The following is a 25,227-nucleotide window of genomic DNA, read 5'->3' on the forward strand; positions in this document are numbered from 1 at the left end:
AACCTCAGCAAGTGTGGATCAAATTCTACCCACTATGTTAGCTTAGGCGTTGACCCATTTAAAATATTTTGACCCCATGCGTCATCCGGAAGTAACTGTTGTCATTAGATACCACAAAACCTTGAAGACTTGACAACATATCAGCAACTGAACTGAAGACTTGTGCTCTAGAACTAGCTGCACCCCCATCCAAGTTATTCCATTACATCTACAACACTGGCAATGTGGAAAATTACTCCAGTATGTCTTGTCCATTAATAAAAGCACAAATACAACTTGGTCAATAACGACCTCTTGATCATCAGCAAAGTGATGGAAGTTGTTGTCAACAGTGCTATCCATGCAGTGTTTACATGCCATCACCCTGCTCACTGATGCTCAATTTGGACTCTGTCAGGGTAACTTGGTTTCTGGCCTCACAGCACTGTCCATCCATACATGGAGAAAGGAGCCAAACTGTGCAGGTGAGGTGAGAGTGACTACCCTTTACATTAAGCCACTTGCCTGAATTTGATTGAATGTGGCATCAAGAAGTTTGAAAAGATCTGAAGTGAATGGGTATCAGGAAAAAACTCTCTATCGCTTGGAGTCATATCCAGCAGAATGTTGACGGTTGTGATTGCTGGATGTCAATCATCTCAGTCCCAGGATATCACTGCAGGAGTTCCTCAGGCTAGTCTGCACTGCATCAATCACCAGCTGCTTCATCAATGACCTTCAGTCCATCATAAGGGTCGAAAGTGGGAAACTTCACCGATGATTGTAAAATCCTTAGCACCATTCATGACTTTTCAGATACTGAGGCCTGTGTCCTGGACATCATGCCACACAGAGGGAGGCAATGACCATCTCCTATGTGACAGAATTAGGGTTAGGGTTTCTCCATTCAATGCATTACCATCAGTGAATTGCCACTATTAACATCCCGGGGATTACCACTGAACAAAAGAATGAACTGGGCCAGCTGTATGAAAACACAATGGCTGCAAGAGAAGGTTAGGGGTTTGCAGCAAGTAGCTCACCTTTCTATGGCAATGCCTGTTCACCTGCTACAGGGTATAAGTCCGGAATATATAGAAAAATACAAACAAGGAACAGGGCTCATTTATTTGGCTTTTGAGCCTGTTCCACAATTATTTTGCCTTAACAAATACTGAAAAGACTCTGCTTTCACTGCCTTTTCAGGAAATAATTTCTCAGAAAAATATGTATTCATCTCTGCTCTAAATGGGGGAAATTAGACAAAGGAGACCCAGTGAATGTGATGTGTATAGATTTTCAGAACAAAGACAATTACAGCACAGGGACAGGCCCTTTGGCTCCAAGCCTACAAGGACATGCTGCCCATCACAACTGAAAGCCCCTATCCTTCCGGGGACTGTATCCCTCTATTCCCATCCTATTCATGTATTTGTCACAACACCCTTTTCCACTACCTCCCACGGCAGCGAGTTCCAGGCACCCACCACTCTCTTTGTGAAAAAACTTGCCTCACACCTTAAACCTATGGCCCCTGGTAACTGACTCTTCCACCCTGGGAAAAAAGCTTCTGACTATTCACTCTGTCCATGTCATTCGTAATCTTGTAGACCTCTATCAGGTTGCCCTCAACTTCCGTTGTTCCAGTGAGAGCAACCCAAGTTTCTCCAATCTCTCCTCATAGCTAATGCCCTCCATACCAGGCAGCATCCTGGTAAATTTTTTATGTACCCTCTCCAAAGCCACCACACCCTTCTGGTGCTGTGGCGACCAGAATTGAACACAATATTCCAAATGCGGCCGAACTAAAGTTCTATAAAGCTGCAACATTACCTGCCAATTTTTAAACATAATGTTCCGGCCAATGAAGGCAAGCATGCTGTGTGCCTTGTTGACTACCTTCTTCATCGGCATTGCCACTTTCAGTGACCTGTGTACCCAGATCCCTCTGCCCATCAGTGCTCTTAAGGGCTCTGTCATTTACTGTATATTTTTAATCTGGATTAAACCTTCCAAAATGCATTACCTCACATTTTTCTAGATTAAAATCCATCTGCCATCTCTCTGCACAAGTCACCAACCGATCTACATCTTGCTGTATCCTTTGACAGTCCTCATCGCTATCCGCAATTCTACCAACCTTTGCGTCAATTGGCAAACTTACTAATCAGACCTGTTATATTTTCCTACAAATCATTTATATATATTACAAATAGCAAAGATCCCAACACTGATCCCTGAGGAATGCCACTAGTTACAGCCCTCCATTCAGAAACACACCCTTCCACTACTACCCTCTGTCTTCTATGGCTGAACCAGTTTTTAAAATCAATCTTGCAAGCTCACCTCTAACTCCATGTGACTTTACCTTCTGTATCAGCCTGCCATGAGGGACTTTGTCAAAGGTCTTACTGAAGTCCATGTAATCAATATCCACTGCCCTACCCTCATCGATCATTTTTGTCACTTCCTCAAGAAACTCAAACAAGTTCGTGAGACACAACCTCCCCTTCACAAAACCACGTTGTCTCTCACTAATATGCCCACTTATTTCTAAGTGGGAGTAAATCCTGTCACGAAGAATCACCTCCAATAATTTCCCTACCACTACAGGCTCACTGGCCTGTAATTAGCTGGATTATTCTTGCCACCTTCTGAGACAAAGGAACAGCACTGGCTAATATCCAATCCTCTGGGACTTCCCCTGTAGCCAGTGAGGATACAAAGATTCCCCACAAGGTCCCAGCAATTTCCTCCTTTGCCTCTCTCAGTATTCTGGGGTATATCCCATCAGGCCCAGTGATGTCTACATTAAGTTTTTCAAGACCCCCAAAAACTCCTACCTTTCGATCTCAACATGACCCAAACTATCTACACACCCTTTCCCAGACTCATCATCCAGCAAGTCCTTCTCTACAGTATACTGACGCAAAGTACACATTTAATACCTCACCCATTTCCTTTGGCTCCACACAAATTCCTTTCCCTGTCCTTGAGTGGCCTAACCCTCTGCCTGGCTACCCTCTTGTTCTTTATTATATATGCATTTAAAAAAAGCCATGGGACTTTCCTTAATCCTGTTGGCCAATTACTTTTCATGACTCCTTTTAGCCATTCTGGCTCCTTGCTTAAGTTTCTTTCGACTTTCCTTATATTCCACCCTTGCTTCATGTTTTCCCAGCCTCATCAACTTGATAAATGCTTCCTTTTTCTTTTTGATTCGGCTCATAACATTTCTCTTTATCCAAGGTTCCCTAAATTTGCCATACTTATCCTTCACGTTTACAGGAACATGTTGGCCCTGAGTTCCGAGCAACTTAAACTTGAAAGCCTCCCACATACCAGATGTTGATTTGCCCTCAACAATCTGCCAATTTACCATCTTCTCCTGACAACGACATCTACCTTTATCCATCAGTACCTTAAAGCTTACTGAATTGTGATCATTGTTCCCTACCTGCTCCCCTACTGAGATGTCGATCACCTGGCCTAGTTCATTCCTCAGGGCTAGGTCCACTATGGCCCCTAAATTCTTCTTATAAGTTCTGCCCATCCATGCCCCAAGCGCGAAGTGAGTCCCAGTCAATATATGGGAAGTTAAAATCACCCACGACAACAACCCTGTTACTTTTACATCTTACCAAAATCTGCCTACGTATCTGTTCTTCTATCTCCTGCTGGCTATTGGGAGGCCGCAAGTAAACTCCAAACATTGTGATTGCACCCGTCCTGTTCCTGAGCTCTACCCACATTCCCATATTGCCTTGCCATATGAGCCATCCGTGGTGTCCTTCCACTGTACAGCAGTGATATTCTCCTTAACAAGTAATACAACTCCCCCACCCCTATTATACCCCCCTCTATCCTGCCTGAAACATCTGCGTCTTGGAACGTTAAGTTGCCAATCCTGTCCCTCCCTTAATGAAGTCTCTTTAACAAGGTACTACACTGGAGGCTGCCAAGTAAGATAACCCATGGTGTTAGGTGCAAGCTACTGGCATGGATAGAGTATTGGCAGAAGGCAGAGAGTGAGGATAAAGTGTCCTTTTTCAGGATGGTAACTGGTGACAAGTGAAGTTCTTCAGGTGCCTGTTTTGGGCCATAACTACTCACTTTATATATTAATGATGTAGGAATATTATTATTGATGTAGGAACTGAGGGCATTATTGCCAATTTTGTAGATCACACACAGATAAGTGAAGTGACAGGTAGTGTTAAGAAGGCAGGGAGGTTGCTGAAGGACTTTGTAGAATAGGAGAGTGGGGAAACAAGTAACAGACGAAATACCATTGGGGAAAATGTGAGACAGTGTACATTGGCAGGAAGAATAGAAGGATAGACTATTTTCTAAATGGGGAAAGGCTTTGGAAATCTGAATTCTAAAGAAATTTAGGAGTCCTTCAGGATTTTCTTAAGGTTAACATGCTGGTTCAGTCGGCAGTTAGGAACGCAAATGCAATTTTAGCATTCATTTTGAGAGGGCGAGAATACAACAGCAGGTATGTACTGCTGAGGCTGTATCAGGTATTGGTCAGACTGCATTTGGAATATTGAGCGCAGTTTTGAGCCCCATATCTACGGAAGATTGAGCTGGCATTGGAAGGTGTTTAGAGGTGGTTTACAGGAATGGATCCTGGGGATGAAGGGCTTGTCCTATGAGGAGCAGTTGAGAACTCTGAGTCTGTACTTCATAGAGTTTCGAAGGATTTGATTGAAACTTACAGAATAATGAGAGGCCTGGATAGAGTGGATAGGAAGAAGATGTTTCTACTAGTGGGAGCGACTAGAACCCAAGGGTAGAGCCTCAGTGTGAAGTGGAGGCCCTTTAGAACTGTGATGAGGAAGAATTTCTTCAGCAAGAGGGCAGTAATCTGTGGAACCCATTTCTGCAGGCGGCTACGGAGGCCAAGTTATTGAATACATTTAATACAGACATGGCTAGGTTCTTGGTGAGGAAAGGGGTCAAGGGTTCCTGGAAAAGACAGGTGAATGGGGTTGAGAAACATATCAGCCATGAACGAATGGCACAGCAGACGCAATGGACCAAATAGGCTAATTCTGTTCCTATATCTTATTGTCTTAGGGTCTGAGATTGTCAGCATTTCTCCAATTCTGGCAAGTCATTTCTCAAGTCCAAAAAAATCCTGGGAATATGTCAATGTGTTAATAGTGCTATGGAAATGAGTTATCACTGTTGCTGATGATAATGCTGGCTTCACGTTCTGTTCCTGACTTAGTCCATATTTTTAGCTTATTTATACCACTTAATATAATACTGGAAGATTTAAAAATCAGTGTGGCAATGGTTTTTGATAAGTGAAAAGGGATTCAAACTAGTCAATAAAACCAAACAGATGGAATATTTGAGAATTCCAATAGAAAACAGGATGATAATTTGTTGAGCAATAACCCACAGCAAGAAGGAATTTACAACATGGCAAGATTCCACAACATGGAAACAAACAGGTTTCATGCAGATGGTCAACCTGATCTGACGAAGAACAGATCTTGAGTATTGCTGAAAAAAAGACACATTGTGCCAAATCCTTTCAGCATGCTCTGGACAATTCACAAGAACACCAATTTCAGGGGAAAACTAACATTTTCACCAAAATATCATACAAAAGGAAAATGTTGTTTGGGTGGCAAATGAACTCTGATTGGTAGATACATTGTCCTAGAGAATTCAACAGTTAATAATGATTGACAGTTAATCTACCATGCTCTGTTTAAACTGTAAACCAGTGAGGTTGATGCCGATTGGTCAAGACGTCACCCTGAGAAATGTACAGGCTCATCAGCCAAACATCAGGAACAGAAAAATATAGAAAAAGGCAGCTATGTCAGCAAAGTAAGTATATAAAACACTAACAAGCAAAAAACCTCATGCAGAAGGAAAGATCCATGCAAACAAACCTACTTGACTTCTTTGAGGATCACACAATGAAGACAGTGCAGTTTCCTATGAGCCTTCAGTGATCAGGACAGCAAGACTTGAGGACAGAAATTGGTTTGAACCCCTGCAACTCACTGCATTTACCTGCCTGGATACCCTTAAGCTATCAGTCTTGAAAATTTCAATATGTTTTGCAATTTCCTCAGTGTTTGCAAACAAAATCCACGAATGACTAAAAATCAGACATTTGGATTCTTTACAAAACCCGTCTCAACCCTATTCTTCAATTGGAGTTCTCCCTCCTTCACATAAGTTAGTTTTACTCGTTAGAGAAGAACAAAATCCACCACTATGCGCTATCGTGTGTGTATCTCATATTAGCATCTTGATGTTACATATTAACACAACGTATTCATCAACGTATTCCCTACCACTCACTGAGAATGAGCCTAGCTAAGTTAATTGCACGAAACTAATCAGAAGGCCTATCACCAAAGGAACAAAAGTGGTACTCTTTCTGTCTTACCTCGCTGGACAATCCTGAGTGTTGCATGGTTCAGTAAGTGAGGGAGGTTTGGGAAGCTCATAACATGCTGACTCATTCATCTCAATTCCATTTGTATTCAGGCAGCGCAGTTTCCTTTGTTGGACTCCTGTATTGCCACAGGTTGCTGTGCAGGCATCCCAGTTGCCAGGCACCCACATGAAATCTGATTCAGAAAAAAAGCCAACAATAACTCAAGAGAATTAGAATGCTGCGACAGACATATATTATAATTCTTTTAGACATTTTCTTTCAGCCTTTTGGAAGCATAACACATTAGCTCAAAGGTTCAAAGTTAAAAACACAAAAAAAAATATTGTTGATAATGTAGAAACATAAACATAAGTTTTATGATGTAAAACAGAGGAAAGGTTCAATTGGAGATAAACTTTATTTTGGTAAAATTTAATAAAAATTCATAAGCAAAACCTATCTTCAGTGATTTTTCATAGTTTATGACTCAGAAGAAGTTCTCAGTTGTGTTCACATTAATCACAATAGTATCTTAACTTTTGCAAAGCTGTGGATTGTGCCTGTAAGGTAGTTGGGTGGAAGTGCCCTTCCTTGGTTGGGTTTATTAAATAGCATCAGCTTGTCCAACTGTAAGTTAGCCTGAGTAATGGTCTAAATGTACATCTTCCTCAGATAGCAGGTGTAAGAGCTAGTGACACTAAATGATCCTGACATTCACCATCCTGCAGTGTAACTGGACTGCGAATAACAGCAAAATCGCTACAGAAAACTTCATTCCCCAGTATCATTTCCCCATGATGTAACTTGAACCCATTCACATTGCTACCGAGTTCCCCTGAGACTGGGGAGAAACATATACCTTTAGAGTGGAGTCAAAGGAGTTTACACTACATGTGACAGACATGACATCTGGCCTGGCAACCCTCAAATATCAAAAACATCCTTAATCTGATTAACTAAAAAGGGACAAAAAATCAAGATTGTGTGATCTCGAAGAAAATGTAAGTGATGAGAGGGGATTTTACTGTCAGTGCAGCCTGACATATCACAAGTGATTTTCACACTTCTATCCAAAAGACTTCATGAAGTGTATTTATCCATCTTTGCTACCTGGTCATTATGGCTCTTCTAGGCACAGCATGGGACGAAAGGGAAAAAAAAATCATTTGTTCCCAGTTGAATCTACTAAGCTCAACAAAAAGAAATTAAGTTGAGCTTTGTTACTGGTGTGAAATCCTCACAGCTAAATTTTCCCTTTGTGCCACAATGCAAACCATTCAGGCAGTAAGGACAGAATGTTGGTCCTTGTATCACGTTGTAAATGTAAAAAGCAGGAAGTATGGCAGCGTTAAAGCTTGTACATAAAGGCAATTTCTCTCTCTGCTGTGTAGGAATCACCTGGAGCACATGTAATTTAAGTCTCTCTCCTTGTTAATGCCTCAATCTGCAGATACTAACTGATATTAGCTTTCCATTTTGGGTTTAATGTATCACTGATGCAAATTTACCAAGACCAGCTTTTCTCAATCACAAACAAAGTGAAATGACAAACAAAGCAAATCAGATCAAGCAGGGCTGAATTGCTTGGAATTTATGGCAAAGAATATCAATACTTGAGGCAACCCTCATATCATAAACTGTAACTTGGTCATGTTTTATGAAAGAATATTCAATTTACAGAGTCAGAGAATCTCTACAGCATGGAAACAGGTCTTTCAGTCCAATTAGTCCACACCAACCAAACTGGCCCCACTTGCCTGCATTTGGCTCGTATCTCTCCAAACCTTTCTTAATCATTTACTTATCCAAATGTCTTTTAAATGTTGTAACTGCATCTGCATTTACCACTTCCTCTGGCAGTTCATTCCATATATGAATGATTCTCTGTAAAAAAAAGTCGCCCCTTATGTCCTTTTTAAATGTTTATCCTCTCACCTTAAAAATATGGGCCTTAGGTTTGAACCTGCTCACCCTGGGAAGAAAGATCTTGCTATTCACCTTAAATGTGGCCCTCATGAATTTATAAATCTCGATAAGGTCACTCCTCAACCTCCTATGCTCCAGTGAAAAAATGTCCCAGTTTATCCAGCCTAACTCAAACTTTCCATTCCCAGCAACATTTTAGTAAATCTCTTCTTTAATAATATCCTTCCTACAGCAGGGATACCAGAACTGCACTCAGTACTCCAGGAGAGGCCTCACCAATGTCCTGCACAACCTCAACATGCCGTCCCAACTTCTATACTCAAAGGCCTCCACTGTGGCAATTAGGTGCGATGTTGATTTATTTCTGCTAAAAGTCCTTGTGGCACCAAATCATCATAAAAATATGGTAAAATTTAGCCACTTACAGCTGTAAAAATTGTATGTGGTTACTAGAATAACTGAATGTCACTGAAGTAGTCGACAGGTCATAAAAACACAAGCAGAAAAAGAGCTGCAAAGGTTCAGTCCCAAAAATAATGACTTCAACAGGAGTAAGCATCACCTTCTCCTAATTCCATTGTTTCCCCCTTTGGTCCTTTTTATTGGGGTCTGTCTTACTTAACAGACTTGTTTCACATCTAATTTAGCTTGCTGGCAACTTTGGCTCAAAACATCTCCCCCACAACAAAAATAAAAAACAAAGAACTGCAGATGCTGGAGTTCTGAAACAAACAGAAACAGAAATTGCTAGAGAGTGGCAGCATGGAACATAGAACATTACAGCACAGTACAGGCCCTTCAGCCCTCGATGTTGTGCCAACCTGTCATACCGATCTCAAGCCCATCTAACCTACACTATTACATATACGTCCATATGCTTATCCAATGACGACTTAAATGTACCTAAAGTTGGCGAATATACTACCATTGCAGGCAAAGCGTTCCATTCCCTTACTACTCTCTGAGTAAAGAAACGACCTCTGATATCTGTCCTATATCTTTCACCCCACAATTTAAAGCTAGGCCCCCTCATGCTCGCTGTCACCATCCTAGGAAAAAGGCTCTCCCTATCCACCCTATCTAACCCTCTGATTATTTTATATGTTTCAATTAAGTCACCTCTCAACCTTCTTCTCTCTAATGAAAACAGCCTCAAGTCCCTCAGCCTTTCCTCATAAGACCTTCCCTCCATACCAGGCAACATCCTAGTAAATCTCCTCTGCACCCTTTCCAAAGCTTTCACATCCTTCTTATAATGCGGTGACCAGAACTGTACACAATACTCCAAGTGCGGCCGCACCAGAGTTTTGTACAGCTTCACCATAACCTCTTGGTTCCGGAACTCGATCCCTCTATTAATAAAAGCTAAAACACTGTATGCCTTCTTAACAGCCCTGTCAACCTGGGTGGCAACTTTCAAGGATCTGTCTACATGGACACCGAGATCTCTCTGCTCATCTACACTAAGAATCTTACCATTAGCCCTGTACTTTGCCTTCTGGTTACTCATACCAAAGTGCATCACCTCACACTTGTCTGCATTAAACTCCATTTGCCACCTCTCAGCCCAGCTCTGCAGCTTATCGATGTCTCTCTGCAACCTACAGCATCTTTCGTCACTATCCACAACTCCACCGACCTTAGCGTCATCTGCAAATTTACTAACCCATTCTTCTACGCCCTCATCCAGGTCATTGATAAAAATGACAAACAGCAGTGGACCCAACACCGACCCTCGCGGTACACCACTAGTAACTGGTCTCCAGGATGAACATTTCCCATCAACTACCACCCTCTGTCTTCTTTCAGCAAGCCAATTTCCGATCTCTGGAGAGAAAATAATTAATGCTTTGAGTCCATCTTCAGAACATTAACTCCTACAACTATCTTCGTAACAGCATTGGCAATATTCCAAAAGTAAATAAATTGGCTTGAAATGAAGAAGTATTTCCTGAAAATATACATGGCTCCACATAAACGGAAACATTCTTTTGGGGCTATGCTCTGATTTACATAGAAATTCATAGTATTTATTTAATAGAAACAGATTGTTTGGCTTAACAAAACAATGTCAGTTCATGCTGCATCGATCCTACTTCATCTCACTCTATCAGCATATCCTTCTTATCATTTCTCTTCCTCGTATGTTGAGCTAGCCTGCTCCTAAACGTATCCATGCTATTTACTACAATGTGGTAGTGAGTTTCAAATCCTTAGCACTTGTGAATTTCCCTTGAATCTTCTTTTGGATTTATTAGCCAGTAGTTTATCTGAGATTATTATGTGATATCAGTATCTGGTGTTCCTCACAAGTGGGAATGTCTTCTCTGCATTAACCCACTCAAATCTTTTCATCATCGTTGAGGCCTTGATCCTTCATTGTCTGAGGAAATAGCCCTCACCTGTTCAGTTTTCTTGATGGATATAACCCTTCATTTCTTCTATCATTCTAATATACCTTCAAGGCTTCTGTTTTATAAAATGAATAACAGAATTGTGCACAGTGCTCCATCCAGGTATAATCGAAGCAAGATGTCTCAGAAGTTTAACAAAAGTTCCCTGCTTCTCAAATTCCTCCAAAATGAACCCAAACTATTTTCTTGGGGATCATAGAGTCATAGAGATGCACAACATAGAAACAGGTGCTTCGGTCCAACTAGCCTATGTCGACACAATATCCTAAATTAACCTAAATCCATTTGCCAGTATTTGGCCAATATCCCTCTAAAACCCATGCATCCATGCGAAAGCCTTTTAAATGCGGTAATTGGACCAGCATCCGGCACTCTTCTGGTAGCTCATTCCATACATGCACCACTTAGGCCCCTTTTAAATCATTGCCCTCTTACCTTAAACCAATGCCCTTAAATTTTAGACTCCCCTACCCTGGGAAAAAGACCTTGGCTATTCACCCACTCTGTTCCACTCATGATTTTATGAATGTCTTTAAGGTCACCCCTCAGCCTCCAATGCTCCAGGGAAAATAGCCCCAGTCTATTCAGTGTTTCCGTATAGCTCAAACCCTCCAACCCTGTCCTTGTAAATCTTTTTTGCATCCTTTCAAGTGTAACAACATCTTTCCTAAAGTAGGGAGACCAGAAAAGAATGCAGAGTTCCAAAAGTGGCCTAACCAATGCCCTGTACAGCCACAACATGACATCCCAACTCCTCTGTGCAATGCACTGACTAATAAAAGCAAGCATACCAAATGCCTTCTATCCTGTCTATCTGTGACTCCACTTTCAAGAAACTACGAACTTACACTCCAAGGTCTCTTTGTTCAGCATCACTTCCCAGGACCTTAGCATTAAGTGTATAAGTGATGCTCTGATTTCATCACGGATTCCTGTATAATTCGGTCCATATTTTTCAAGGAAGATGTGGTCTCCTTGTTCTTCACACAATATGCCACATCACAATAAAAGCCTCAGTTTATATTGAAATCGATATGCCAATTACACACTCAGTTCATAGCTTGATCAATGCCTTCCTGTATTTTAATCACAGTCTTCCTCTGTATAAACTGAACTCCAATTTGATGTACTTTACACAGCTTTAAATTAGTACTTCCAATTTCAAAGCCCACAATGTTTATGTAAATTGCAAACCACAGTGGTCCCAGCACAGATTCTTGTGGAACACCACTTCCCACACACAGCTGCATGACGATACGCCTTTAACTCACCATTTTCCTTTCTGTAGCCAGTTTACCTACCATTCTGTAATGAAAACAGAAAATGCTGGAAAACTTCAGTAGGTCTGGCAGCACCGTGGAGGGAAAGCAGAGTTAATGCTTCAGATACAGGGACCCCCCTTCAGAAATTCTATTCTGTTACTTGTTTGCCTACTCTACACATTCTGACATCAATACTGAGTTTACTATGTGCAACTTTGTCAAGGGCCTTTTGGAAATTTAAAAGTAGTATGGCCACTTCATTGTTGGAAGAGGGCTTGGGGTGGGAGGAAGGGATGGGTGAGAGGAAGAACCGGTTAGGGAGGCAGAGACAGGTTGGACTGGTTTTGGGATGCAGCTATCGCACCCCCAGCTACCTACTAACCTCATCCCACCTCCTTGACCTGTCCGTCTTCCCTGGACTGACCTATCCCCTCCCTACCTCCCCACCTACACCCTCTCCACCTATCTTCTTTACTCTCCATCTTCGGTCCGCCTCCCCCTCTCTCCCTATTTATTCCAGTTCCCTCCCCCCATCCCCCTCTCTGATGAAGGGTCCAGGCCCGAAACGTCAGCTTTTGTGCTCCTGAGATGCTGCTTGGCCTGCTGTGTTCATCCAGCCTCACATTTTATTATCTTGGCCACTTCATTGTTGTTGTTTAACTCTCTGTTACATCTTCAGTGAAGTCAATGAGCCTAGTGAACATGACAGCCATTTCTGATTATATGTTCAGTTTAAGTGCCTCTGTTTTCTCTTCCTTAACTTCCTTTAACATATTCTTTTCTTTAATCATTTCATCCAACATTGTACTCATTATGTTAGACACACAGGCAAACACTGAGGTAAACTAATGATTTAATAGTTTTGCCATGTCTTTGTTATTAGCAGTGATTATATTATGTGTATCCCTTAGTAATCCTTTCCTTATCCTGATTTTTCTTTTATTTATGTGCCTGCAGAATACATTGTTCTTTCCTTTCACATTTGATGTTGATCTATGAACATAGCATTTAATAAAGTTACTGTAGTGATTGGAATGAGGGCCAGGTAGATCTCATTGATTATGTGATCCTATATTGGGGTTGTTAACCTAGGCCAATCAGGGAGCCCTGGCTGACAAAGAGAGTATGCTCATTCTAGGGACTGGCTCCGAGCTGGCTGGTCAGAGCCAAGTACTGTCCACATATACATAAAGGGTGACATGGTGATGGGACACCGGCCTCTGTGCAGTTATTTCAGTTATGAAAAGTGCAATGCAAGTACTGCAGAAAGCAGCATGCCCACTTCAGCCTTGTTTCAAGCCAAATTTACCATTAATTATTTAAAAATAGTATGGCCACCTCATTGTTGTTGTTTAACTCTCTGTTACCTCTTCAGTGAAGTCAATGAGCCTAGTGAACACAACAGCCCTTTTTGAAACCCAAGTCAACCATGTCTGATTATACTTTCAGTTAAAGTGAAATCTTTATCCTAACACATTATGGAATCAGCTCAGCAGGCATAACAGGAAAATGGTGGGATCACCACCCAACATATGTAGGCTGCAATGGTTCAAGAAGGCAACTCACCACAACCGTCTCAAATGGGTAACTAGGGACAAGCAATAAATGCTGGCCAGCCAGTGATGACCACATCACCGAAATGAATAAAAAAAATTTGATGTCTCTCCCACCAGGAACATACCTGCCAGGAGCATACCTCACACGGAGGCTGGATTGTCATGCCTCCAGAGGTATGGGATCGAGGTGAGCGGGATTGACAAATAACAGGCATGACCTGATATCCGGATTCTTACATTCATTCCCAACGTATGGGTTTTTATACAAACAGGATAGGAGTTTGGATAACAAAACCACATGCAGCCATCATGGGCATGCCTATTTCATTGTGGGACTGGGCAAACAGACAGCTTACTATTTCCACACAATTGGGTCCATCTTCAGTTAAGCTGTGATTTACAGTGTCTCAGAAGAGCCATGAGGAAAGCCTAGTCTGGATTCAGGAGCTTAATAAAAGAGATGTTGACAGGGTGTTGGTGACTTCGCCTGTTCGAATGTAACAGCGTATGATAAAGTTAAATGGAGTGATCAATCAGAGGGTATTTGTAAGTAACCATAGAATGACTAGCATTGAAATTTCTGATACTTGATGCCATGTACTTAAGGTAAGGGGGGAAAGTTCAAAGGAGAGGTGAGGGACAAGAGTGTTACACAGAGAGTGGTAGGTACCTGGAATGCACTACTAGGGGTAGTGGTGGAGGCAGATGTGATAGGAACATTTAAGACACTTTTCAATAAGCACGTGAATAAACAAGGAATGGAGAGATGTGGACCACGGGCAGGCAGAAAGGCTCAGTTTAATTTGGTCAGAGAAAATGTGGACTGCAGATGCTGGAGAATCCAAGATAACAAAGTGTGAAGCTGGATGAACACAGCAGGCCCAGCAGCATCTCAGGAGCACAAAAGCTGATGTTTCGGGCCTAGACCCTTCATCAGAAAAGGGGGATGGGGAGAGGGTTCTGAAATAAATAGGGAGAGCGGGGGAGGCGGACCGAAGATGGATAAAGGAGACAAGAGAGTTGCAATGGGAAAAAGAGATTCCCTGAGGGGCATCATGTTCAGCAGAACATTGTGGGCTGAAGGGCCAGTTCCTGTGGTATACTGTCCTATGTTCTACTGCAGAGCTGATCTGATGAATTAGAATACTTTATTTTATGGATTTTCCTTTACATTTAACAGTACTGATATTCAAATTTTTATGTCTTGGCTTTCCTCTGATCTTAGTTTTTCCTTGATCAGTAGTTTAATCTTTGAATCATTACAACTGATGTTCATCCGTTCCCTTATTTCAATTCCCTTGATGTATTTATCTCTGTTTGACAGAGACGTGCAATGAAATATTACTGTGAATGCTTTGCTGAGCTTTAAACTCTTAGTGGATTCAACTCAGCGGTTGTAAAATGAACTGTCAAGAAAACTATGAACCATTTTACACAACAGTTTGATGAAGTTTAGAGAACTATGCTTTTGAAAATGTTTTTGGGTGGTTGTTTATGCATCACAAAAACTTTCCAATATTATTATCAACACATTCAGCCTGTAGTGGATACAGAGTGAATAAGGAATGTATTAGAGAAACTGGGAATACGGTTGCAGTATGGGAATACATGAAGGAGATGGTAAGTGGGTGGGGATGGGATAATTAGTGAGGACCAAGGCACAGGGCATTCGTATGCCGAACTGTGCTGATTTCCCAGTAAATGGAGGCAGACCTTTTCATTTGCCTGCCTCCGTATCAGCTTGTTTCCACTTCCACCTGAGAATCCCACCAAGTAAATAGTGTATGCATGAGTGCCAGACAGCAGGCAGGATTGAGATATTAGGAAGTAGACTGATCGGCAACCTATTGGACATAGCTGAAAATTTGGGGTAACATCTGTAGGACTCATACTGAATAGGAAATGTACAAAAAAAGACGAAGACTGGCTTACAAAAAGTAGACAGATTGTGATTGGTAGATAATTGGTAAGAAAGATAACATTGCAGCATAACTATATTATGTTACACATAACATCATTAACAAACACTAGAACAATCGATACATCAGGTTCTAATGTCTTCTTAGACTTCATTGTCATAATTCATAAAGTTTCACTTTTCTAACACAAATGCTACTTTAGTTGATGAATAATTAATGATTTAACAAAAAGTAAACACATTCTTAGCTTACCTAAGAAGCTCACATTCACCGAAGCAGAAAGCAACTGAGTATGATCGGAAGCCAGGCATTTGTACTGCCCTGCCAACTTCTCAAAGGCCGTGTTCACTTCAAGGACACGTCCCCTAGCCAATATTTTATACTTGAGTCCTGGGACTGTGTGAATGGACTGATTCCTGAAATACCAGTTGATGGTCATTTTGTGTTTAGCAGGCACTGGACATCCTAGGAAACATATATGGTGGACTAGTTTTAGACCAAAAGCATATTTACTGCATCTAACTGCACTGTTATGGTATTTATCAGGACGCAGACTATAACAGTGCCCTAAAAATGTACAAAGACTCCTCAAACTATGACATATAAATCTCTAATACTATTTAAATACTGAAGCAATACCTGTAACATGAAAGTTAAGGTCATGAGATTGTGAATTACAAGCAATAAAGGAAGATGTATAGTTAAGAATGGACACTACCCTGAGGAACTCCTGCAGAGATATCCCAGGGCCAAAATGACAGGTCTCCAATAACCTAAAGCATCGAGCTCTGTGCCAGGAATAACTTTAATCAATACGAAGTTTTCAATTTTTGTGAGTGATTCCTAATGACATACTCAGTCAAATGCTACTTTGATATAACTTTACACTTACAGTTGAGCTAATTTTCATTCTGCCTCAATATTAAGTGATGCTTAGCTGTTCAAAAGTAATCTGTATCAGAATTGGCCCCAGTGTTACAAATTGTGAAATTTTTCCAGCCATTTATTTCCAGAGAACTATAAAGCCTAAAGAAGTGGGCATTTTAAAAACAGACCAGTATAATAACATCGTTAACCATGAGTGAGGTCCTGGAAGACTGGACAGTGTTGAATGTTGTGCCCTTATTAAAGAAGGGCTGCAAAGAAAATCCTGTGAACTATTCATTAGTAAGCTTAACATTTGTGGTAGGTAAGTTACTTGAGAAGATTCCGAGCTATAAGATATACATGCATTTGGAAAGACAGGATTTGATCAGGAGTAGGCAGCAAGGCTCAATGGCAGGGGGATCGTGCCTCACAAATTTGTTAGAGTTCTTTGATGAAGTGACCAGGAAGGTGTACGAGGGCAGGGCAGTAGACATTGTCCATATGGATTTCAGTCAGGCCTTTGATAAGGTTCCATCTGGTAGGGAGCTCTGGAAGATTAGATCACATGGAATCCAGGGAGGGCTGGCAATTGGATACACAATTGGCCTGAGGGTAGGAAGCAGAGATTAATAGTGGAAGGATGTTTGTTGGACTGGAAGCCTGTGACTAGTAACGTGCCTCAGCAGTTGGTCTGGGCCCATTGCTGATTGTTATTTATATCAATGATTTGGAAGAGAAAGTACAAGGCATAATTAGTAAGTTTGCAGATGACAATAAAATAGGCAGTATCATGGAAAGTGAGAAAGGTTATCAGAAATTGCAGCAGGATTTTGATTAGCTGGCTTGAGAACTGGCAAACGGAGTTTAACAGAGATAAGTGTGAGGTGTTGCATTTTTGAAAGTCAAACCAAGGTAGGAGTTCTATGGTGAATGGTAGCACCTTAAGGAGTGGAATAGAGGGACCTTGGAGTTCAGGTGCACTGTTCTCTGAAAGTGGAGTCACAGGTGGACAGGGCAGTGAAGGCGGCTTTTGGCATTCTGGCCTTCAACAGTCAGGGAACTGATAACAGAAGTTGGGAAGTTATGTTGCTGTTGTACAGGACACTGGTGAGACTGCACTTTGGTCACCTCACTATAGGAACGGTGTTATTAAACTGAAAAGAATGCAGAAGAAATTTACAAGGATGTTGCCAGGACCCAAGACTGAGCTTTAGGGAAAGGTTGGATAAGCTAGGACTTCTTTCTTTAGCATGTAGGAGGCCGAGGAGGCATCTTACAGAAGTGTATAAGATTATGAAATGCTCGGATGGGGTGAATGCACTGATAATTTCCAGGGTTGGGGAATCAAGGACTAAAGTGTATCAGTTTAAGGTAAGAGGGGAAAGAATAAACGGGAACCTGAGGGGCACCTTTTTTACACACAAGGTGGAACACAAATGGAATGAGTTGCCAGCAGAAGTGGTTGAGGCAGGTACATTAACAAAATTTAAAGGCATTTGGACAAATACATGGAGAGGAAAGGTTTAGAAGGATATGGGCCAAGATCAGGGAAATGGGGTTAGCGTGAATGGACATTTTGGATGGCATGGATCAGTTTGGGCAGATGGGTCTGCCTCCACGCTGTTTGGTCTCTGTGACTCTAGTTAGTAGATCAAATTAGACCTAATTAATAGGTCAAATTAGTTATTCCCACAGAGTATTATGGCAAATCTAATATTTCTAGTCATTGAAAGGAGTTTAATTGTAGCCAAATGTTACTGATATACAGATTTCAGACACAGAGAGTAAAAAAACAAATTCACCTATACATAAGGAATATATCATAAACGCTCCTATATGGAATACATCATAAACTCACCCATACAGAATATATCATAAACTCTCCTATACGGAACACATCATAAACTCTCCCATACAGAATACATCATAAACTGACCTATAAATACGGAATACACCATAAACTCTCCCATACAGAATATATCATAAACTCTCCCATACAGAATATATCATAAACTCCCCCATACAGAATACTTCATAAACTCACCTATATGGAATATATCATGAACTCTCCCATACAGAATATATCATAAACACTCTTATACGAAATACATCATAAACTCTCCCATACGGAATATATCATAAACTCTCCCATACAGAATACATCATAAATTCACCTATACGGAATACATCATAAACTCTCCCACACAGAATACATCATAAATTCACCTATACGGAATACATCATAAACTCTCCCATACAGAATACATCATAAACTCACCAATACGGAATACATCTCCTTGTTTAACTGTAATTGGAGAGCCAGTCTGTGATGCCATTAAGACACGTTTCCTTTCTTTGGTTTGACGGTTTGCTACAAATGGAAGCGCTGTTCTTGGCTCTAAATGAAAACATGAAGAACCTGTTCAGAGCTCTGCAATTTTTGCCAAATTTCATTTGCAACTCTCACTCTTATTTCATAACAATTTACCCTCCTTGTATAGGATTGTAAAGGCATTGTTTATTCTCGACAACAGTTCCCTGACTGGCTACTAGAAGGGTGTACGTCAGCAAAAACAAAATCAGACTGTTCCAGGTATCTTTCTTACTAACTTAGATGGAACAAACTACTTATGCAAACTAATTAATTTACTAAGGCAGCTGAAAGCTGACAACGAACAAAGTGATACCAGCAAATTGAGAAGTGCGGTTAAGTACCCAATGTCAGCATCCAGGCTCCTACCACTTTGGTTTTGCCATTCTGCTCTTCGTTAATTACATGAGGTATAATTGTACAACACTCTCTGACAAGATATTCAATACAAAGAAAGGCCATTTCAGAATCATTTGATCTAACATGGCACTTATTTCATTGTCTGCAGTTGAACTGCAACAAATACCGAGCGAAGCATAAACTACAGATGCTGAAAATTTTAAATAGAAGCAGAAAATGCTGGAGAAACTCAGCAGATCAGGCAGCATCTGTGCAGAGAAAAACAGATTCGATGCACGAAATCAAATATGACTCTTTTCCTTAAATCTTAAGGCCGATTTCCCTTGTTGTAGAAAATACACTGTATTTGTCCAGTTTCTAGACAAACATTGTTTGCTGGATCAAGTCATTACCTTGGCTTGGATCTGCACCCTTGCAAAAGGCCTACAGCAGCAATCCCTTCTTACATTAGGGCCTTATGTAGCTGCTATAAGGAAAAGATGCACTTTTCTTTTCCAATCTCCTGCAAGAAAGCCTCGCCCATGCTACTACTACCATAGATCTCACAGACCCATCAGTCTGAGACGAGGGTAGTTGGAGGGCAGAGGCTATCTTGTTGATGATACCCCAGGTCTGAATATGCAACTGGCAGAACCATCAGACTGACCTGGAAACACTCATCACTAATTGCCCTAGAGAAGATGGTGGTGAACTACCTTCTTGAACCACTGCAGCCCTTGGGGTGCAAGAATGTCTTCTCAGTTCAATGAGAATCCAGACCTACACAACAGGGGATAGAAACAATATCATATGAATCTGGTCTAATAATATGCAGTTACAGATGTCACGTTATGAATTTAGTGATTTTTTTTGAGGATCAGATGATCTCCTACTTTTTTTAAAAATTCAAGTTGTTTTCCATGTTTCCAATTTGTTCTGCATACAGTCTGTGGATAAATGAGCATGATACTGCTTTGATTCCCAGCCAAGCCACAAATCTCTGCAAATTACATTTTATAACTGGTTATGGTTGTCTAAGGTGATTGCGTGTTAAACTGCATTCTTTTACTTCAAGGTAAAATGGAGTATGTGATCTACCACAAGTTCTGCCTGACAATAGACCGATAGTTTTATTATTTATTTGTTCAAGGGATGTAGTGCCGTTGACTGCACCAGTTTCTTTTGCCGAATGCACAACAGAAGGCGAAGGTCAACTACCTTCTCAACTTGCTGCAATCCTCAGGGTGTAGAGACACCCATAACATTACTCAGAAGAGAGTCTTTACAGGAATGGTTTGAAATTATTCGTAATTTCCAGCAGGGTTGCTCCTCTGCATTTCGATGAGGCATGACGGCCAGTGTCCATCAAAAGGAACTACAGTCAGTTCTCTGAAAATCCATGAACCAGCTTCCAGTAACAAAGCCTACTCTGGTGACTCCTTCCTCCAGGCATGCTGCAGTCACTCTTCCAGAGTACTTTCTTCCCTAATGATCCTAGCTCTTTAACCTGAGAATAAGCTCCCTTGAACATTCTGCATGGTAGCTAACAGAGAACATTTTCCTGTTTCTTCCTCTAAGATACTCCCTCTGTCCAGGAAATCAGGGCCAGTAAATCTGAGAGCCTGTGGATCGAATAACAGATAAAGTCAGCCACCTTTTCACTAAGTCCAGGTATGAAAGCTGGCAATTGACTCTGAATAGGAGTTGCCTTTGGCTCATAATTCCCATAGCAACCAGGTTACAAAAAAAGATGATTGCGGTTGCCTGGGGTTCAGTCATCATGGTCTCAGGGTATCAAAGGAGTTCCTCAGGGTTGTGTCCTTGGTCCAAATGAATTCAGCTACTTCATCAATGGCCATCCCTCCACCATAAAGTCAGATGTGGAAACTTTTGCTGATGATTGTACCGTGTTCAGCAGATTTTGTGACTTCTCAGATGCTGAAGCAAACTGTTCCAGTGTTTAAAAAAATCTTGTCAACATTCAGGCTTGGGCTGAGAATTGGTAAGTAACATTCAAAGTACACAAGTGCCAGGCAAGGTAGAGCTGTGGATGTTGTTTACATGGGCTTTAGTAAGGCTTTTGACATGATGCATCATGGTAGGCTCATCTAGAAGATCAAAATGCATAGGATCCATGGTGACTTGCTGCATGGATTCAGAATTGGCTTGGCCATAGAAGATAAGAGAGTATTGGTGGAAGGGTGATTTTCAAACTAGAGGTCTGTGACTGGTGGTGTTCCGCACTGATCAGTGCTGGGACCTCTGCTGTTTGTGACACTTATCAATGACTTGGATGAAAATGTAGATGGGTGGGTTAGTAAATTTGTAGACAATGCATAGATCAGTGCAGTTGTGAATAGCATAGAAGGTTGTCAAATGATACAGTGGGATACAGATCAGTTACAGATATGGGTGGAGAAATGGGAGATGGAGTTTAATCTATGTGAAACATATATAGTTAATGGTTGGACTCTGAAAGCATTGATGTACAGAAGGATCTTGGCTTCAAGTCCATAGATCCCTGAAAGTAACCATGCAAGTTGATGGGATGGTAAAGGAGGTGTACGGCATGCTTGCCTTTATCGGTTAGGGAATTGAGTACAAGAGTCAGGACGTCATGTTGTACTTTTATAAGATTTTTCTTAGGCCACATTTAGAGTTTTGCATTCAATTCTGGTTGCTAGATTATAGGAAGGATGTAGAGGCTTTGGAGAGGGTTCAGAAGAGGTTTACCAGAATGTTGTCTGCATTAGAAGGAATGACTATGAGGAAAGGCTAGAAAAACTTGGGTTGCTTTCTATTGAGCAGTGCAGGATGAAGAGAGACTTGGTAGAAATCCACAGAATTATGAGAAGCATAGATAGGGTTGACGATCAGATTCTTTTTCCCAGAGTTGAAATAACGAGTACTAGGAGGCATGTGTTTAAGGCAAGAGGGTAATAAGTTCAAAACAGTCATGAGGAGCAATTTTTTTTTTACTCAGAGAATGATAGGAGTCTGGAATGCACTGCCAGGGGTGGTGGTGGATACAGATACAATAGGGGCATTTAAAGGGACTTTTAGATAAGCACATGAGTATGCAAGGAATAGAATGATATGGACAAATGACAGGGAGAAGGGATTAGTTTCATTTGGTGTCATGTTCAGCAGGACATCATGGGCTGAGGGGCCAGTTCCTGTGCAGTACAGTTCTAGGTTCTAAGTTACACGTTTTAATAACCATTTCAAACAAAATAAAATCTAACCAGCTCCACTAGAAAATCAAGGGAAATATCTTCACTGTACCCACCACAATTAACATGATGCACATTACCATCGAGCAGAAACTGGACTGGCTTAGCCATATAAATACTACTGTCACACAAGCAGCTGAGGCTGGGAATTCTATTTTCAGCTCACACCCTGGGGTTCAGTAAAATCTACCCACCACTAACAATGTTCAAGCCAGCTTTGAAATGCAATATTCCCCACTTGCCTAGATGAGTGCAGCTCCAACAATGCTCAAAAAGTTCAATACCATCCAGATCAAAGCAACTCACCGGATTGGCAATCAAACCATCATCTTCAACATGCACTCATTTTACCACTAATGTGCAGTAGTTATAACGCTTACGATCTACAAGATACACTGCAACAACGCACCAAAACTCATGACAGGACATTCTAATCCCACAGACTTTACCATCGAGAAGGACAAGGGCAGCAAATGAATGGGAACACCACCATCTGCAAGCTCACCTCCAAGTCTCACACTGTCCTTGGAAACCAGATCGTCCTTCCTCCACAGTTGCTGGATCAACATCTCTTACTAGCAGCACTGTGGGAGTACTGACACCATTTAGACTGTAGTAGTTCAAGAAACAGCTTCGCAGCAGCTTCTCAAGGTCAATTATAGGTAGGAAATAAATGTTGGCATAGCCAGTGAAAAGTACATCCCATGAAAAAACAAAATAATGGAAACAAAAGTGGCTTATTTCTGGGCAGAACGAAGGTGATATGAAATCAAAATTTAAAATTCTGTGGAGAGCGTGGTATAATATATAAATGCAGAAAGGGATTTTCGGTTGTATTAGGAGGCTAAGAGGGTTGGTTTTGCTGGAGATTTTCTTTTAATTTTACATGGAATACATGCATCGCTGAGAAGGCAAGCAGTTTTTGCCCACGCCTAATTATTCTCAGCTTGCTAGGCCATTTCAGAAGGCATTTATTTTCTGGGTCTGGAGTGACATTTAGCCCATTAGTGAACAGAGAGTGGGATTTCAAGTAACAAAGCATTACTTTGGATTTTTGAATTTCTGGCTCAGTGAAAATGCTACAATGCCACCACCTCTCCCTCAAAATAAATATGTTTTTGTTTTCATTACTTATTAGGTAATGTTTAGCCAATGTTGATTTCAGTATCTTTTCAGTAACAGTCTGAAAACATGAAATCTTTGTGGGTGATCCTTTGAGTCAGTGGTGTTTGTGGCATTCAGACCTCTTTGTAAAGGTTACTGGTCTCTGAGACCATCACTACACGCTGGCTACTAAGAAGCATGCAAAGCCAGCATAGGGATAACGTCCCTTTCCCTTTGGCCCAGTGGTAACGGACACTCATTGATAACTGTTACCTAATAAAAACTTCCCTTGGTAAGCCACACCATCCTGTGATAAATGATGGCATACAGGACCTACCAGCAAGTTTAAGAAGCGTGGATGCAGTGCTTTGTCCAATTTCATTTATGGCGATACAATCATAGGTTCCATGATTTGCAAGTGTTACATTCTTCAGCATCAAAGAACCATTCTGAAGGACAACAGAATTACCAACCAACAAGCCTCCTCTCATTCGCCATGTAACCTTTGGTTCAGGCATACCTGTCGGAAAAGGAATACATCATTAACCTTCTAGATAATCTCAGTATGGCCATGTGAAGTTCATAGATCTGAAACACTGGGTGGAGTTTAGTACCAGTCCTTAACCCTCTGTAGGTGGGTTTGGAGGAAGTGGACACACTGATTTAGGTGAGAGAGTAGGATGAGGATCCAACCATCTTCACACCTCCGCCTGATTAAGTCCAGGGTTGGAAGGCTGCTTAGCCACTGACTATAGGGCTTCAGAGGGCAACCCAAGGGTGGCACGGTGGCTCAGTGGTTAGCACTGCAGCCTCACAGCGCCAGGGACCCGGGTTTGATTCCAGCCTCGGGCGACTGTCTGTGTGGAGTTTGCACATTCTCCCAGTGTCTGCGTGGGTTTCCCCCGGGTGCTCCGATTTCATCTCACAGTCCAAAGATGTGCAGGCTAGGTGGATTGGCCGTGCTAAGTTGCCCGTAGTGTTCAGGGGTGGGTGGATTATAGGGGGAATAGGTTTGGGTGGGATGCTTCCATGGGTGGTGTGGACTTGTTGGGCCGAAGGGCCTGTTTCCACACTGGAGGGAATCTAATCTAATATGTCACCTCCACCAGCATTTCAATCTGTAGGCAGATGAGGAAGGCAAGCAGCAAGGGTGGAATCATGATTAGAGTTAGGGGGTGGTAACCAGCCTGTTCAAAGTGCTCGATGGAGGGACTTGCCATTAGGAAGTGGAAAGGAAGGGCACAAAAAAAGCCACATCCCTGCACTTACCTTTGAACACCCTCTACTCCTGTCACCCCCTCCATCTGACCCTCTTCTCATCCTTATTCAGCTATACTCTGAGATGCCTTGTTGAGCTTGGGCTTCTGGAGGTGCATTACCAACAACAGCCACCACTCCCAGTGGCGCTATCTGTAATGAACAGCTGCTAGCCTCGGTCTGCTCCATAGCATTTTTTGGGTGAATGGAAGGGGTATTATGGGGTGGGATTTCTGCCCCTACACTGGTCAGCAAACAGCCTGACGATGAGCTTTCCCCATCAGAGACGACACTGGGTTCTATCTGCTGGATGAGACTCTGTCGCAAAATTTAAACGCCACTCATTAACTTTGTTTCTTTCTCCACACTTACAGCCTGGCTTACCAGTGTTGTTTGTTTTACTTCACATTAGATTCATACTTATAAACATATGCATCAAATTTGGCATTATCATTCATAAATCACACTAATAGAATGGATTATGGCATAAATTCAACTCTCTTTCCCCCAGGGCCTTGAAATATTATTTAAAGTACTAAACCATAACCATATTATTTCTTGTGGTGATATTAGCAGTCAATGTCT

At 41.5% G+C, this 25,227-nt stretch overlaps 1 protein-coding gene across 1 annotated transcript in view; it reads right to left on the reverse strand.

The window, feature by feature from the left end:
* The window catches only part of adamtsl3 (ADAMTS-like 3), a 582,072-nt gene that overhangs the window by 16,644 nt on the left and 540,201 nt on the right, over positions 1–25,227 (reverse strand). The window contains exons 24-27 of the mRNA XM_048563174.2: positions 23,723–23,905; positions 18,617–18,736; positions 15,724–15,936; positions 6,404–6,587 (exon numbers count right to left, since the gene is read on the reverse strand). Coding sequence (XP_048419131.1) covers positions 6,404–6,587; positions 15,724–15,936; positions 18,617–18,736; positions 23,723–23,905 — 700 coding nt within the window. The remainder of the gene's footprint in view (positions 1–6,403; positions 6,588–15,723; positions 15,937–18,616; positions 18,737–23,722; positions 23,906–25,227) is intronic.

Source organism: Stegostoma tigrinum, chromosome 33, assembly GCF_030684315.1.
Source record: "Stegostoma tigrinum isolate sSteTig4 chromosome 33, sSteTig4.hap1, whole genome shotgun sequence".
Lineage (NCBI taxonomy): Eukaryota > Metazoa > Chordata > Chondrichthyes > Orectolobiformes > Stegostomatidae > Stegostoma > Stegostoma tigrinum.